We start from the raw sequence: 14636 nt of genomic DNA, 5'->3' as shown, positions 1-14636 counted from the left end.
CAAATTTCAACTTCGCGTTGGAATTCAGTGGCGACATGGAAATCGTCCCAAATAAGGAGTATTTGCAGAGATCTTAAAAACGTTAGAAATGATTGATTTTCTTGTAGTGATTCATGTTTGAAAAAAATTAAAGAAAAGATTAAAAGGAGAAATATATAGTCGCCCAAACTCAAGCGCAGAGCATCAACCTAAGTAATAAGGCAGAATCTGAAATCCACCATGCTGGGTGGCGATTGATCACCGAGGTGATGCACTCATACATGCTGACATATGGAAATATTACTTCTTATTATTTTCCTCATCGATTCTTTACATTGGGAGTCAATGAGTGCAAAATAATAGAGGAAAAAGGGACTTGCGCCCTCATCTTAATGCCACGGCTTTTGGCTTGTGGGACTTCGGCACAATCGACCTGGGGCACCTTTGGGGAGCAAGTGGTTGGCTTTCTTTCCCTCCACTAACCGGGCTTGGGCTTATTGTGTTCCTTGCCTTGTAACTCTTACACATAGTATTCTCTTACCACCACTTGCTCGCCGCGCATCACTCCTCTTCCATCCTCTGTTGGAAATTTCATCTTCAAGTAGTAGGTTGAGTTCACTAGCTTCAAGTTGTTTCACATCAGTCGCCCAACTATGGCGTTGTATGAAGAGTGATCCTTGACTACGAGGAAGTCCGCCATGGTGATCGCCGTGAGTCTACTTGTTTTGACAATGATGGGGAGTGTTATGGACCCCAGTGGCTACACCCTCTCACTAGAGAATCCCCTTAGCGGCGTGGGGGATGGCTACAGCCTGTCTTGACTGATTCCCATTCTGGAGAATGCCTCTCAGAAAAGGATGTTGGCCAAACTACTGTTTTCTTCTAGTATCATTCTAGTTGTGTAGTTGGCCACCAACATCGTTACCACAAGGGTGTTGTCATCCAGATAGATGACTCCCTTGCAGTCAACCTTGTAAAAAGAAACAGTAAGGGTCTTTTGAGTTCGGGCTTGCTTGGGCGGCCTCCCAACATTGAAGACCTCTTCGTACCTTTTTCTTCGGGTGTAAACCTTCCTGCCCTATGTGGAGGCAACCCCACTAGTGAGTCTCTCGATGATGATGTGGATTTCTCCTCGCGGGACGTTGTTCCAGTCCCGCTCCGGTGGCTTTCCTCCCTTCTCCTAAAGTTCCTCCTACTTGGGCTCTCACTTTGCCAACCTTCTCGTATCGGCTCCTGCCTGTCTCTGCTTGCCTGTCTTTGGGGCGATGGGTGGTGAGAGCTTGATCGTCTATACATTTCCCTTAGACTTCTTCCCAAATGTCCTCATGGATCTCCTCTATGACTTTCTTTCTCAAGAGCTGGCAATCTTAATTCCGATGGCCCTCCTCCTCATGGTAGGCATAGTACGCGTGAGCCCTTCGGTTGCAGTCTCTATCCTCTCATGGGCATCCTTCTTCCCCCGTCTATACGTGCATGCTTGCGTGCCCCTTCCTCGAGAGGCGCCATCGTCGCTCCTCTTCCTACTCTGGTGTTTCCTCGCCCTAGTCTAATTCTCATGGGTTTTGGTGCTAGTGTCCCGTTTAGGGTCGCTTGGGGCCGACTTCGAGGTCATGCACCTCAAGGCAGTTAGAGCTTGGAGGGTGTCATCGGCATTGACGAAGTCGTCAGCCTTGTCTATGATGTTTTGCAGGGTCACAGAGATCTTTTGCACGATTTCTACCATGAGGGACTTAAGGGCCATACGCCACCCAGAAGTGTCGCCAAGATGATCTTCTCATCTTGGTAATATGTGGTCATCCGCTTCTTATTGAAGCGGTACAAGTAAGCCTTTATGCTATTTTCCTCCCTCTACTTGACAGTGAGGAGGTAAGTAGTTGGCTGTCTTCTTTTTTTGTTGGCCATGAACTGCATCAAGAATTGGCAACCTATTTCTTCGAAGCTGTGGATGGTACCCGATCGAAGTTCTAAACCATGCCCAGGCATTGCCTTTCAATGTCAAAGGAAAAGTCCGACCTGCTATCTCCCCTAAGAAGTCGTGTAGTGTTATGTGAATCTTGAACGTCTCCAGATACTCAGCTAGATCTTTGTGACCTATTATACATCTCTATCAGGGGGGGTTTTGAATTTTGGGGAGAGTGGGACGAACATCACTTTGGCGCTGTAGGGTAGGTTTGTGTAGCCGAGAGCTGGTCCATGGAGAATGACCCTCATATCCTTTTCTCCATCTCCTCATATTTGTCCATGAGACTACACAGTTCGTCGCCCATACGCTTAAGTTCCTTGTCTTCCGTCCCCTCAGTTCTGCTTGGTCTGACACCTCCTTGAACTCAGCGTTTCTCGATTTCAACACTTTGTTCTCTCGCCGGAGGGTTTCCGCGTTTGAGGTCAATCATTTCACGAGTTCCTCCATTTTCGTGACTCTTCCTTCCATGCTTATCGACGTAGACTTCTAATTGAGAGTCACACGAGAGCGCATAGTGGCTGACATGCAAATAATATTGGATTACATAAATGTCGCCAACTGTTAAAGCGTGTTTTGTAGCTGCCCATTACAATGGTGCTCTTGTACCTACGAGGGTGGAAGGAAAGGCAAGAAATATTTCTCACGGAGAGCAAAGAAAGCAAGAAGTTATAGAGAGCTAGAGAGAGTGTGGTCAGAGGGTTGGCCACTTCGATTTGCAGGGGACAGAATTCCAGCCTCTCTTTTCCTCATTAATGTGCTGCCACTACTGTCAGCTATCTTCTCTCTTCATGAGCCCGGCCTGATTGGGCATGAAATTCCTTTCCAATTTGAATCGTATGCATGCGAGGCATTAAGATGAGCTTGTATTATTTGGCCTCAACAAGTAAACGCTATGTACGCTAGGCCTGATTGTATTAAGCTACACACGCATATGTAAACGCTATGCGTCTTCTAATTGTTTGGTATGCGAATGCAGACGACATTTTGTGCTTCCTTTCTTCCTCTTATTTATTTCTTGTATTCTTGTCCCCTTTAGCCCAAATGGTCTCGAAATACCAATTATATATAATATCATAATAAAAAGCTATTATATATTTGGACAGAACCAAAATTCTTTGAACATAAGACAAAGAAAAAAAAATAGGAGAGAATTTATATAATTAATTAGTTGAGGTTGATGAGATGAATTCAAATAAAAGTTGAATAAAATATTATTAGAATATTATTTTTTAATATTATTATTGTTTTAAAATTTGAAAAAAATTGAATTTTTTATTATATTTTGTGTGAGAATTTAAAAAAGTTGTAATGATGAGATGAGATGAATTGAGATCAACTCTAAAATTAAACGAGAGTTAGTCTACCAACAATATTCTAAGGAATATTAGATTGTTTCAATAGATAGACCAATATGATCTGGTGCATGCTCATTCTCCCTCTCATACATATAATAAAAAGGTACAAGCTAGGAATTTGGTTACAAGATTTTATGCTCTTCTTCTGTATATTATCGTTACGTAGAATTGTTAGTTAAATTTAGTTTTGAGAGGTTGTAGGTGTGCCGGCAAACAAAGATAGAAATAGTCACATACATTGTACCAATTAGTCAAAACAAATATTATTAGATTCATGTGATAATTTATTGTCGCATGCAACTTGGTCGTGGTGATCGTCATTCTTGCCCTTTTTAATTAATGACTGTCAATTTCCTTTCAATCACGGGGCCTAACTGACAACCCGACCAATCTTTCGGAATTCTGGTCATGGCCCATATAGTAACATGTTTCGTTTCTAAAGTCAAAGCAAATTGTATCCCTACTTCAACAGGTTGCACGTGGTTTATCAATTAGATGTGTTTGGCGGTCGAAATTAACTCAACTCATTTTCTCTCTTTTCAAATCAATCATTAATAAAATTTATTATTTTTTTTAAAAAAATTAAATATATCTTAACAGTTATTTTATAAATTTAAACACATTACAAAAAAATTATTTAATTGTAACTAATTATTTCTTATAAAAATGATTATTTTCTACCAAAATAAATCTATTTTAGTCGTAAATAGTCATTCTTATTGCATATAATCTGTCACAATTGATCTTTTTTTTTTCATAATGACACATATATCAATCTATTTATATTCAAATACTATTATTCACAGACTAACTTTATGGCCGCATGTGTCCAAATTTATATATATATATATATATATTATATACATAAACGAGAAATGCTATTTGCATTAATTAAGAAAAAATTACACAAAAACTTAAAGCTTCACATTTCAACTAAGTTATTGATATGTTAAAAATTATGAAAGTTGAATTTTTCAAATGAGTATTGTAAGTAAAATTATAAGTACATATACCATTACTCTATTCACACACATATATAATGTGTGTATATATCTATTTATATACATGCATGTATATATAAAAGTAGTACGTAGTATTTGTTCTACAAAGATAATTAAAAAAAGAAAATTTACAAATATTTAAAATATAAATATATTTGACATATTATTTAAGAAAGTGCAATTGTTTTAAAAAATATATATTTGACATATTATGCAGATAAAAGAAATAGAAAAATACAATTGCGGTAGAGATCACGTTCATCAATAACCGCCGGTCTAAACCATTGCATTTCGCCACCCACCTATGACCTATGAGCGTGGAATTGAAAATTTGTGACACAATTGTATAAAGCATAGGTTGCCTGTTGGAGGCACCAACGGTTTGCTTCTTTCAATTCGATTCTTTATTTCAAGAAAAAGGTTGGGATTTCTACGCCTTCTATCATCTTACCCTTTAAAGTCAAGCGACTCAAATATTTTCATGTTTAAGGATTTTTTTTTTTATTTTTATTTTTTATGAAAACAGACTCACTGTATATTGTTTAGCGCACTTGTCTTTCTGATCTCACTGTATATTCGTATGTATATACTACAATACTATTTTACTTTCATTTCATTACATAAAATATGGTCTATTTATCACAATTTGATGATGATTTATTAGATAATTTTTATCAGTAATAAATATGTCACATCTTACTTAGTGAGATAAAAATAAAATAAGAGTGTGGTATATAATAATATTACTCGTTCAACATACTTACTTAGATATAGATTTCAAACTAGGTTGAAATATATTAATAATTATGTAGCGTTAAAAAAAAACAAATATAAATTAATTGGAACTATATATATACGATGAATTAGAATATCTCAACAGATCCATCCTCTCCCTTCACAGAAATCATCTTTAGAATATTTTTTGAGCAAGTGGAATGATAGTAATTAGTGGAAATATGATTGATAGATCGTAATATGAAATACTCATTTGAAATTGATTCTACCTGAAAATCTGACATAAACAATGCGTTAAATATTATAGTCTATATTGGTCTCTATCTCTGTCTGAATTAGACAATCCAATCAAGACAAATAAATTTTGAAGATCTGAATAATTAAGAATACCCTATTTTATTCCTTGCTGATTAATTTGTAGAGCATTTGATGCATGCATGCTTTAAAATACCCTTTTCTATTATTATTCTTTGTTAAATTTCATTAGAACATTTCTCATAAACATTCTCTGACTAGTTCTTTCCTCCTCCTCCTTTTATATATATATATATATATATATATATATATATATATATATATATATATTCACGAAGTTCCTTCGTGTTTGCCAATGAATTATTCTTGGGTATTTTTTCGATAAATATACAATTAGTTTTCTTCTCTAAAAAAATGATAGCATATAGTCAATTATCCTTTTTGTAAACATGTATAAATATTAAAGTGTGATATTTACTTCGATCCCATTCATCACCAGAAAATTATTAAGTACTTTCGGAGTATGGATGATATGATACTCTCATCATATCATTGTATGTCATATAATTAAAATTATTTATGTAAATATTAATTTTAATTGACATGATATCTTATGACAGATTGAGAGTACCAAGTATCCATACTACTCCGAGAATAATTAATTAATAGTACTTATATAGTCTTCATCGCTAGGGCCTTTGTTACATCATCCTCACAATTTATGTATGATGACAAGTCTTTTCATATATATGTTGAAAGATCATCAAGAGACCTACTAGTATGTTTCAAGTTGAGTACTAGTGGGATATATATAATCCTTTGATCTACCACTCCAAAATTTAAATCACATTAATTTTAATATATAGTTGATCTTTAATTGTTAACTATATATATACGTGATTGGCGACCTAACCTAAGTTGGCAATTGATTTAAAGCCACTAGCTCACATGAATACCAAGTATATATATTTGTGTCTATAAATATCGGTCCTAAGTACTAGAATAATACCTGGGATTAGATAATCATACATTATGTCGACATAATGTATTATTATCATGTCCCTCATATGACATAATGTATGATTATAAGAGCGGCCAATTCATATGACATAATGCTTGTACATCATATGTATTGGCCGCTCTTATAGAAAATGTTTATACTGTTAGTTGCAATTGAGTAATGCTTAATTATACTATGTCCGTAATTTATACAATTACTCAACTTGTCCGCTTCACGTGGTACCACAATGTAGTACTGTTATGTGGCTTATTAAAAAAATTTAAAATATATATATTAAAAACAAAATGACGCTCGAAAAAAAAAAGATGAAGACTAAAATCTTAGATTTCATTTACCCTCTTGTATTTGTGTTTTTAATTTTTTTAGTAAGCCACTTGGCAAACACATTTTGGTGCCACATCAAGGGACAAATTGATGAGTGGTGTAAATTAGGGGATATAGTAGCATTTCTCTCTGCAATTATTCTAGGATCATTCCATGTTGATTTTTTAGATGAAGAAAACAATACACTTATAACTCTTTTACAACTATCATTGCAATATTATTGCTAGCTCCATAAAAAATGATGAAGTTCACTTAATTTAAATCTTTTAATTTTGCATAATTGTCTTCAAAGTTATAAATATATTACTATTATTTGGTCAAACTTGAAAGTACTCGTCCTTTGTTCAGTAAGAATTTGACAGGAGAAATGCTATAACACTACACCATAATCTCATTTTCATTTTACTATGTAAGATATAACATATTTATCACCATTTAATGATAAAAAATTATCGAACAAATTATCATCCAATGTTGATAAATGTACTACATCTTGTATAATAAGATGAAAATAGAATGGTGGTATGGTGTATAGAATTTTCTATTTGACAAATGCGTTAATACTTAATGTACGTGCATCATATATAATATAGATCTTTCTCATGTCCACCATCCATTATAATTTGTTTTTATGAGAATCGATTATATATTATATGTTGCTTATTTTACATTTTATGACTAATGACTTAAGTAACGTACGTGTTAAAAACATACAGGTGTTACCAAATGCGTTTTCAACATGCCGCACTAGTAGAGAAGAAACTAATTAAAACCTAAAAGTATAAAATTAGCATGCACTTTAAAAGCTTAAAATGAAAAAAAAAAAAAAAACTAAAAGAAAAAAAAAAACAAGAATAAACAATAGAAGCTAAGAAAATAAGACTTGAAAATATTAGCAATAGAATACAAATATGAAAAAAAGAAATAAAAGACTTGCAAATTAAAAAAAAGCACATAAAGGAATATTAAAAAAATAAAAAACTAACCTCTAAGAAATAAAATTAAAAAGTCAACAAAAAATAGAAAAAAAAAACCCTTTTTTAAAAAATAAACTAAAAACTAAAAAAAATAAAAATCATTTGGCATTAACTTTAAGACTTTGTAAGATCAAATATAAGAAAAAACTTAACGTAAAAGTTTTAAAACAAAACTTATATCGAGATATATAATTTTAAATAATAAAAAAAAGTGGCATGTATGGGGTGGGGTGGATCACGGGCGCGCGACCCCTTCAGCCGCTAGCTAGCTAAGGCCGGGTGGCAGCAAATTGACCATGCCAATAGCTCTCCATGCATCGGCCTGATGCATGTTGTTAATTTGCAGGTTGGCTTGCATTAACTCGGCCTTTGGACCCTCATCAGGTACTACTGCATGCAGCATCGATCAATGACTATAAATAAGTAGTTACTACTTTTTCTTTCCTTTTTCTTTTTTTTTTTTTTTTAAAATTCTTATTTTCTATTTTAATTTGGATTTTTTCTTAATTTAGAATTTTTAAGATTTTCTTGTGCTAAAATGGCCTATTATATTGTTATGTTCTGCGCTGATCGCTAACCATTAAATCATTTTCCTAATATATTAATGCATGCTAGTGCACATGGATCGATCGAAGGGGTCTCTTATTTTGAAACCCTTTAAATTTAAACCCATAAATATGCTTTTCTTTTATTGTTCTTATTGTTATTAGTTTGTATATATTTTATAATTTCTTTCGGCTACAATTAATTATATATATAGGAACTTAAATCCAGCTTTTTGTATTCTGTTCGGATTCTAATGATTGGCACTCAAATAATGCATCGATCGAATGAACATTAATCCTGCCCACTTCCAAGCAGTACATGATGATCTCCTATTAATTAATCATGTCATTTTTATGAAAAATTTGGATGCTAGTTTAGAGTATTAATGATCAATATATATAAGTGAGAGAAAGATAAAATTAAACATATGGTATCTATTGAATCTTTAATAATGCTCAATCGAGTAATTATATATAAATATGTAAGGCTCACTTCTCATTCTAAACTTTTGAGATTGGACAGAAACTCTTAGATATATATATATATATATATATATATTTATATATCCAAATATTCCTACTTAGGGATATTCTAGAACTAGGAAACTTCTCGATCGATTTATATAACATTATAATGAGGCAACATCAACCCGACTAATTTAAAGCAGCAAGAGCTGGTTTGGATGCTAAATTATTCTCAAGTATTCTCACATATTTTTAGATATTTTATTTCCAAACATTACTCAAATACAAAATACTTTTCAATTTTAAATCTTCAATTTTTTCATATAATTATCATTAGAAATTTCTTAAACTCCTAGACAAAACACAAAAAATAATATACTCTTTCAAATTTCAAAAAAAGTTAATATTAAAAAATTATATAATTTAAAAAATTTTCTAATTTTATAATATTTTTATTCAATTTTTTCTATCTCATTTTCTAAAATCTAATAAAACATCTTAACTCAAACTATTTCACTACTATTCACAGATATTATGAAATATTCAAAGTATCCAAACCGGGGGCTAAGTCTCCAGTTTAATGCCATATATATGGCAATTGTTGCTTGTAGGGATATCATAGTAGCTAGGAAACTTCATAGAACAACGCCTTGTTAGTAAGCTTATAATTAATACCATGCACACGTACCTACGAGTTTGATCTCCATGATGCAATATATGGTTATAAGGATATTGCAATAAAAGAGTTGTAAGTAATTGATCATTTTGCACAACCAATTAATTAGTAATAGGCTAGCTAGGGAATATATATCAATAAGCTTAATTTGCTCTCACAAAACCACATCATATATATATATATATATATAAACTATCCACATCATTGTTATTAAATTATAATTAGTGTTGTGAAAGAACAATATCGATCTTTACTAATTCTCGTTTGTATTAATGTTATATAATAGTTAAACATGTGAAAATAACATACCCAATTAAATTTCGCACAACTTTTAGTTGAAATTATATAATGTACGTATATACTACATAATTTCCAAAGATATAACTTTACTCTCATCCCTATCATCATCCACTCTCCAATTGTATTATGATTAAACAAAAGATAATAATATTTACAAATAAGCTGTATGTTATCTTATTAAATGAACTATATATAATATATCTAATTAATTAAATCTTTATTTTTTTATTAAAAATAAATTATTAAATGAAAATTATATATTTAATCAAATTACTATCTTTTATTTAAAATTAGGCGTCTTTTAGTTTTTTAACCTCATTATATATATGATCATGATCATAAACTGGTTAATTCACAAAGATTAATTTATAGGTTTCTGATCCTGACGTACTATTTTCTTGATTTTTATCTAATGGTGCAAAATGCATCCTTAAGAATTCTTAAAAATATACAGTACATTACAATTGAATATCTTATATATATATATATAATATATATATTATTCCTACGTATCGTATATAGTGGTCTGCGATTATTATTATCATGAAAAGAATAGTGATTTTTTTTAAAACGGGTGAAAAATAGTTGTAAATAGTGTAGTAATTTAATTGTAAATAATGTAGTAAAACGGGTGAAAGGAAGTGATGATCAATTAATTAAAAGTAGTAATTTAATTCGATATGTTATTTTCACAAGTTTAACTAATGATATATATTCCCTAGCCTGGCCTTTTACTTCTTTGTGTGTAAATTGTTTGTCTCCTGCAATGAACCTTTTTAGGCATTTTTTCTTGATCATTATCTATCCTTGTAATTAAGCCCCGAATTAACAAACTGTATCGCCTAAAATATGGTATATATATATATATATATATACACATATATATACATACATATATTTATTTATTTATTTATATTGATCATCACTTCCTTCGAGGTACATTGTCTGATCAGCCTGATCTTCTCCTCTGTCCATATATTACAACAATATTACAGAAGTTACATACGGACAAAGATTTACAGATGTTGACGAAAGAGATGAGCTTAGAACATAGTACATGAAACGATATATATAACATGACTGCAGGAAGTTTCCTAGCATGTCAAGATGTTTTACAAGCTGGGAGAGGGCCGGGAGAGAGAAGAGAGATGTTTTAATGCCAGTCAACGGAAATAGTTCACTAACTTGGACAAAGGAACCAAGCATAGACCCATCTTCCTTAAATTTCTAGAATCATGATTAATATCGATCTTTCCTCCAAAGTTGATTTCACTGGTACTTCTTTCATCCGCCTGCAGTTCTGGATCATAATACTCTAAAATACCTCCCTTCATCTACAAAATCATCGGCAAAAAAAATAATTTATGATCAGGTTCTAACACCAAAACTACACTCTTGTATAATATCCTAGAAAAATTTGCTATCCAAAATAAAAGTTAGAAAATTCCAGAGAATTAAGTACTGCTATCCAATATATATGATCATTTACCTCTACAGGATTCATATCCACTGGTCCTAAATCACTGACCTGTTCACAAACATTGTTAAAGAAAACGTCAAGAGCTAAACAAAAATAAATGTAAAAGGAAAACAGAAGAGGAGAAGGGGAAAACATGGAGTTGGAAGATGGTTCCTGAATATCTGACCTTCGGACTACTAACGGGAGAGCTAGCAGTATCCTCCAAAGAATCATCTATTATCTTGGCTCTTGTATTCTTGAAACCTAGTAGTGTCTTTGGAACCTTCAGATCCTTGTTATTAGAATTCTTCCATGCAGCAGAAGAAGCAGCATCAGAGACCAAAGAAGAGCTATGGAAACTAGAAGAGGAATCATCATGTCCTTTGTAACTTGAGAAATCTTCCAAGTATTTAGTCCATCCACTTTCCTCAGGGCTGCAGTCTGCGGCTCCTTTAGAAGCAATGGTTTTGTTAATACATGAACTCAAAGAATTCTCCATCAATATTTCAACGCCAAGAAAATAAGTAAAAGATAGGAAAACTTTTGTTCTTTCAGGCCCGGTTGAGAAGCCTCTAGTAAAGGGTGATTTATATGGGAGATTAATGATGATGAAAAGAATAGGGAAAGGGAACCCATTTTGTAGAATCTGTGAGTGGGCCAGGTGGGGTTGAGGAAATTAATCAGCGGTTGCAACGAAAACCAAAGGCTGAGAGGGAGACAGACAGACAACGTGCAAAGAAAAAAAAAATAATAGGAGAGAGAGGGAGGAGGGTTGACATTTGTGGTTCAGATCAGGGGATTTTTACACTACTAATTTCTTTGTTAGAACTTTCCTTTCAGCCATATCAATAAATGATGATCAGTCAATAAGAAAAGCGCAGAACAAAAGCTTGAATCGTGTCAGCAACGTTGACAAATTCTACCTGAATACATGAGGCCTGAGAAAACTACTACTTCAAGTTGGCTTCAGGATCAAATTGCCTAGCAAACCCATATTGGACTTGGGGGGGATAGGGATTGGTAAACTAAGTCAAATTCAGTATTCCTGTTTAGGATGATGATGATGATGATGTTGTTGAGCGTGATCATGACCTCAGCTACATATCACCTTTCAGTTCATGCTGCCGAAAACATAGATATTCTTGTTTCAAAGCGCCGGCCGGGCACTGCTAATTATTTTATCGGATGTCAGAAATAAAATCAGGTAAGTATATAGGATCGAAAAGTACTGATCATGTAGATCTCATTTAATGCATTTATTTATCCTACTTGAGAGATCTTCATATTTGAATAAGAAGTTGTTGAGGATCAAATCATTTTCCCTAGAAAGCTGGTACGTACACTAGTAAAATATCTTGCTTGTACGTACATTGAGAGATTAGAGTTCCGCTTTAAAGCGGTTCATTCGAAGGTATGGAATGAACAACCTCCATTAATATTCTGGCACGTCAGTAATTCTATAGAAATTGTAGCCTGATTACACTGTAGCCTTATTTATATTTAAAATTTATATCAATTCATCTCATCTCATCTTATCATTACAATTTTCTCAAATTTTTATAGAAAATATAATAAATAATTTAACTTTTTTAAATTTCAAAATAATTTTTCCATATTCTCATATAAAATATAATAAATAATTCAATTTTTATTTTATTATTCATAAACTATCTCAACTCATCAATCTAAATCACTCATGTATAGTAAGCTCTCAGAAGCATAATAGAAATCGAAGAGAAGCTTTCCGTCGGCCAAAAGCCCTCTTCCGAATTTCAGACTGCCGATTTGCACCATCTCTGTTGTTTAATTTGCACCACCGCATGACACCAGTTGATCTGTCGTGCATCAGTTCTGCTGCCACTAGTCCTTCGCCCACCATTAATTTCGCACCATCCGTTGTCCACCATCTCCGTCACCCACAACTTCCACATCAATCTATAAGCCCAAATGTGAACCCCTTTGAAGAACCAAAACAACCAACAAAATAAAATGAGTCACATAAATGAAGAAAATGCATGAATAGTTGAAAAAAGGGGTAAAAATTATTAAATAATTTTAAACCCTAACCAAATAAAAACTTCACAAATTCTAAGCCTAAAGAAGAAGGAAATATGACAAGAAAAGATGGAATACCTCATGCTCTCAAGTGCAACCTTATGCAATCCAGGATCAGGATCCTGAACCCTTTCCACATACAACTCTAATTGTTGTTTCAACGCTAAATCTTCATCCGACTACGAAACCCACCATGCATTTTAAGTTTTCAAGACTAGAAAAATACGAAAACTCCACTACGAAATCCCAAAACAACTCTGAGCATTGGGTAAAACGAAAAAAATTGTAAAACCGTAGTAAGCACAGTACACGAATTCACAAAATCAAACCCACCAAGAACCAGATCTTCCTCCTTTTTGTAATCCTTCTTCCTCTTTGGCTCCTTCGACGGGACCGTGTCACTACCACTGGCATTTGGATCCCGCGCCATGGTCAAAAGCGAAAAGAGAACTGGGCGAATCCGTGCGAGAGGGGAGCAAATTAGGGGCAGCCATAAACCCTGATGTGCATTTCTTTGCGAGCGCGGGACGAGGGGAGTAAATTTCAAATCCCCTAGTGTGCGTCCACATGATAGTTAAGTTATAAAGCCTATTTGTCACTCAGATATTAGAGAGCTGTTATTTGGGATATGTTAGACTGACTAAAGTTATGTTAGATTGACCGGCTATAAGATTTAGGTTTTTCATAAAGTCATCTCAACTCATCTTAATTCATCATTATAATTTTTTTAAATTCTAATACAAAATATAATAAATAATTTAACTTTTTTAAATTTTAAAATAATAATAATATTAAAAAATAATATTCTAATAATATTTTATCATCTCAACTCAACTCAACTCAGTTTAATATTTAAACACAATATTACTCTTGAGATTAAAGTGCACGTGAAAATTGCATGTAGAAAATTTCAATCCGAGCTAATAACCAAATTGCAATCATTATAATTAGTAGAGGTCCAATTATTTCGAAAGAAAATCAGTATGATACTTCAGTAAATTTACCAGCCAGCTAGCTAGCTAGGTTATAGGATTCTTTTTTTTTTATTCTAGGTTATTGGATTTTTCGGATGTATATTTCAATATTCAACTCATTCATAACTGATCGGGTTAGGGTTGACGTATTTCACCCTATTATTAATTTATTGGTTGGGCAGTTGAAACCTAACCCAATTAAATGTGACATTAATTTGAGGAACTGATTTTGTTGCCATTAGCAAGTTCTACTCAAAACAGCACGTACCCTCATCAATAACTCAATGAAATTGGAAAAAGTCAGAAAAGCATGCACTCCGGGTTACGTTTTCATGGGTCAAAGAAATGTAAGGTACTGCAACTGCAATAGACATGATTCGCGTCAACCTATGTCAACTGTATATGTCGGAAGAGAGAGAGAGAGAGAGAGAGAGCGAGAATTCAAACTATATAATACCGAAAGTATCAACAAAGGGACAAGTGGGCAAGCAAGAAATTCTTCACATGGGCAGGTTTCCATGATCATCCGATGCTACTTTGTCATGTTTTGCC

At 33.2% G+C, this 14636-nt stretch overlaps 2 protein-coding genes across 2 annotated transcripts; both read right to left on the bottom strand.

Moving 5' to 3' along the window:
- Positions 1-10480: 10480 nt before the first annotated feature.
- Positions 10481-11877, bottom strand: LOC121252595 (vascular-related unknown protein 1-like). The gene is made up of 3 exons (XM_041152316.1): positions 11243-11877; positions 11086-11124; positions 10481-10930 (listed from the first exon to the last, which is right to left on the bottom strand). Exons 1-3 carry the CDS (start codon positions 11552-11554, stop codon positions 10760-10762), a joined length of 522 nt encoding a protein of 173 aa, XP_041008250.1. The 5' UTR covers positions 11555-11877; the 3' UTR covers positions 10481-10759.
- Positions 11878-12827: 950 nt separating this feature from the next.
- On the bottom strand, positions 12828-13559 carry LOC121253367. The gene is made up of 3 exons (XM_041153390.1): positions 13444-13559; positions 13189-13289; positions 12828-13011 (listed from the first exon to the last, which is right to left on the bottom strand). Exons 1-3 carry the CDS (start codon positions 13522-13524, stop codon positions 12828-12830), a joined length of 366 nt encoding a protein of 121 aa, XP_041009324.1. The 5' UTR covers positions 13525-13559.
- Between the last annotated feature and the right edge of the window lie 1077 nt (positions 13560-14636).

This window comes from Juglans microcarpa x Juglans regia, chromosome 2S (genome assembly GCF_004785595.1).
Source record: "Juglans microcarpa x Juglans regia isolate MS1-56 chromosome 2S, Jm3101_v1.0, whole genome shotgun sequence".
Taxonomy (NCBI): Eukaryota; Viridiplantae; Streptophyta; class Magnoliopsida; order Fagales; family Juglandaceae; genus Juglans; species Juglans microcarpa x Juglans regia.
This window is presented reverse-complemented; position numbering and strand designations above follow the sequence as displayed.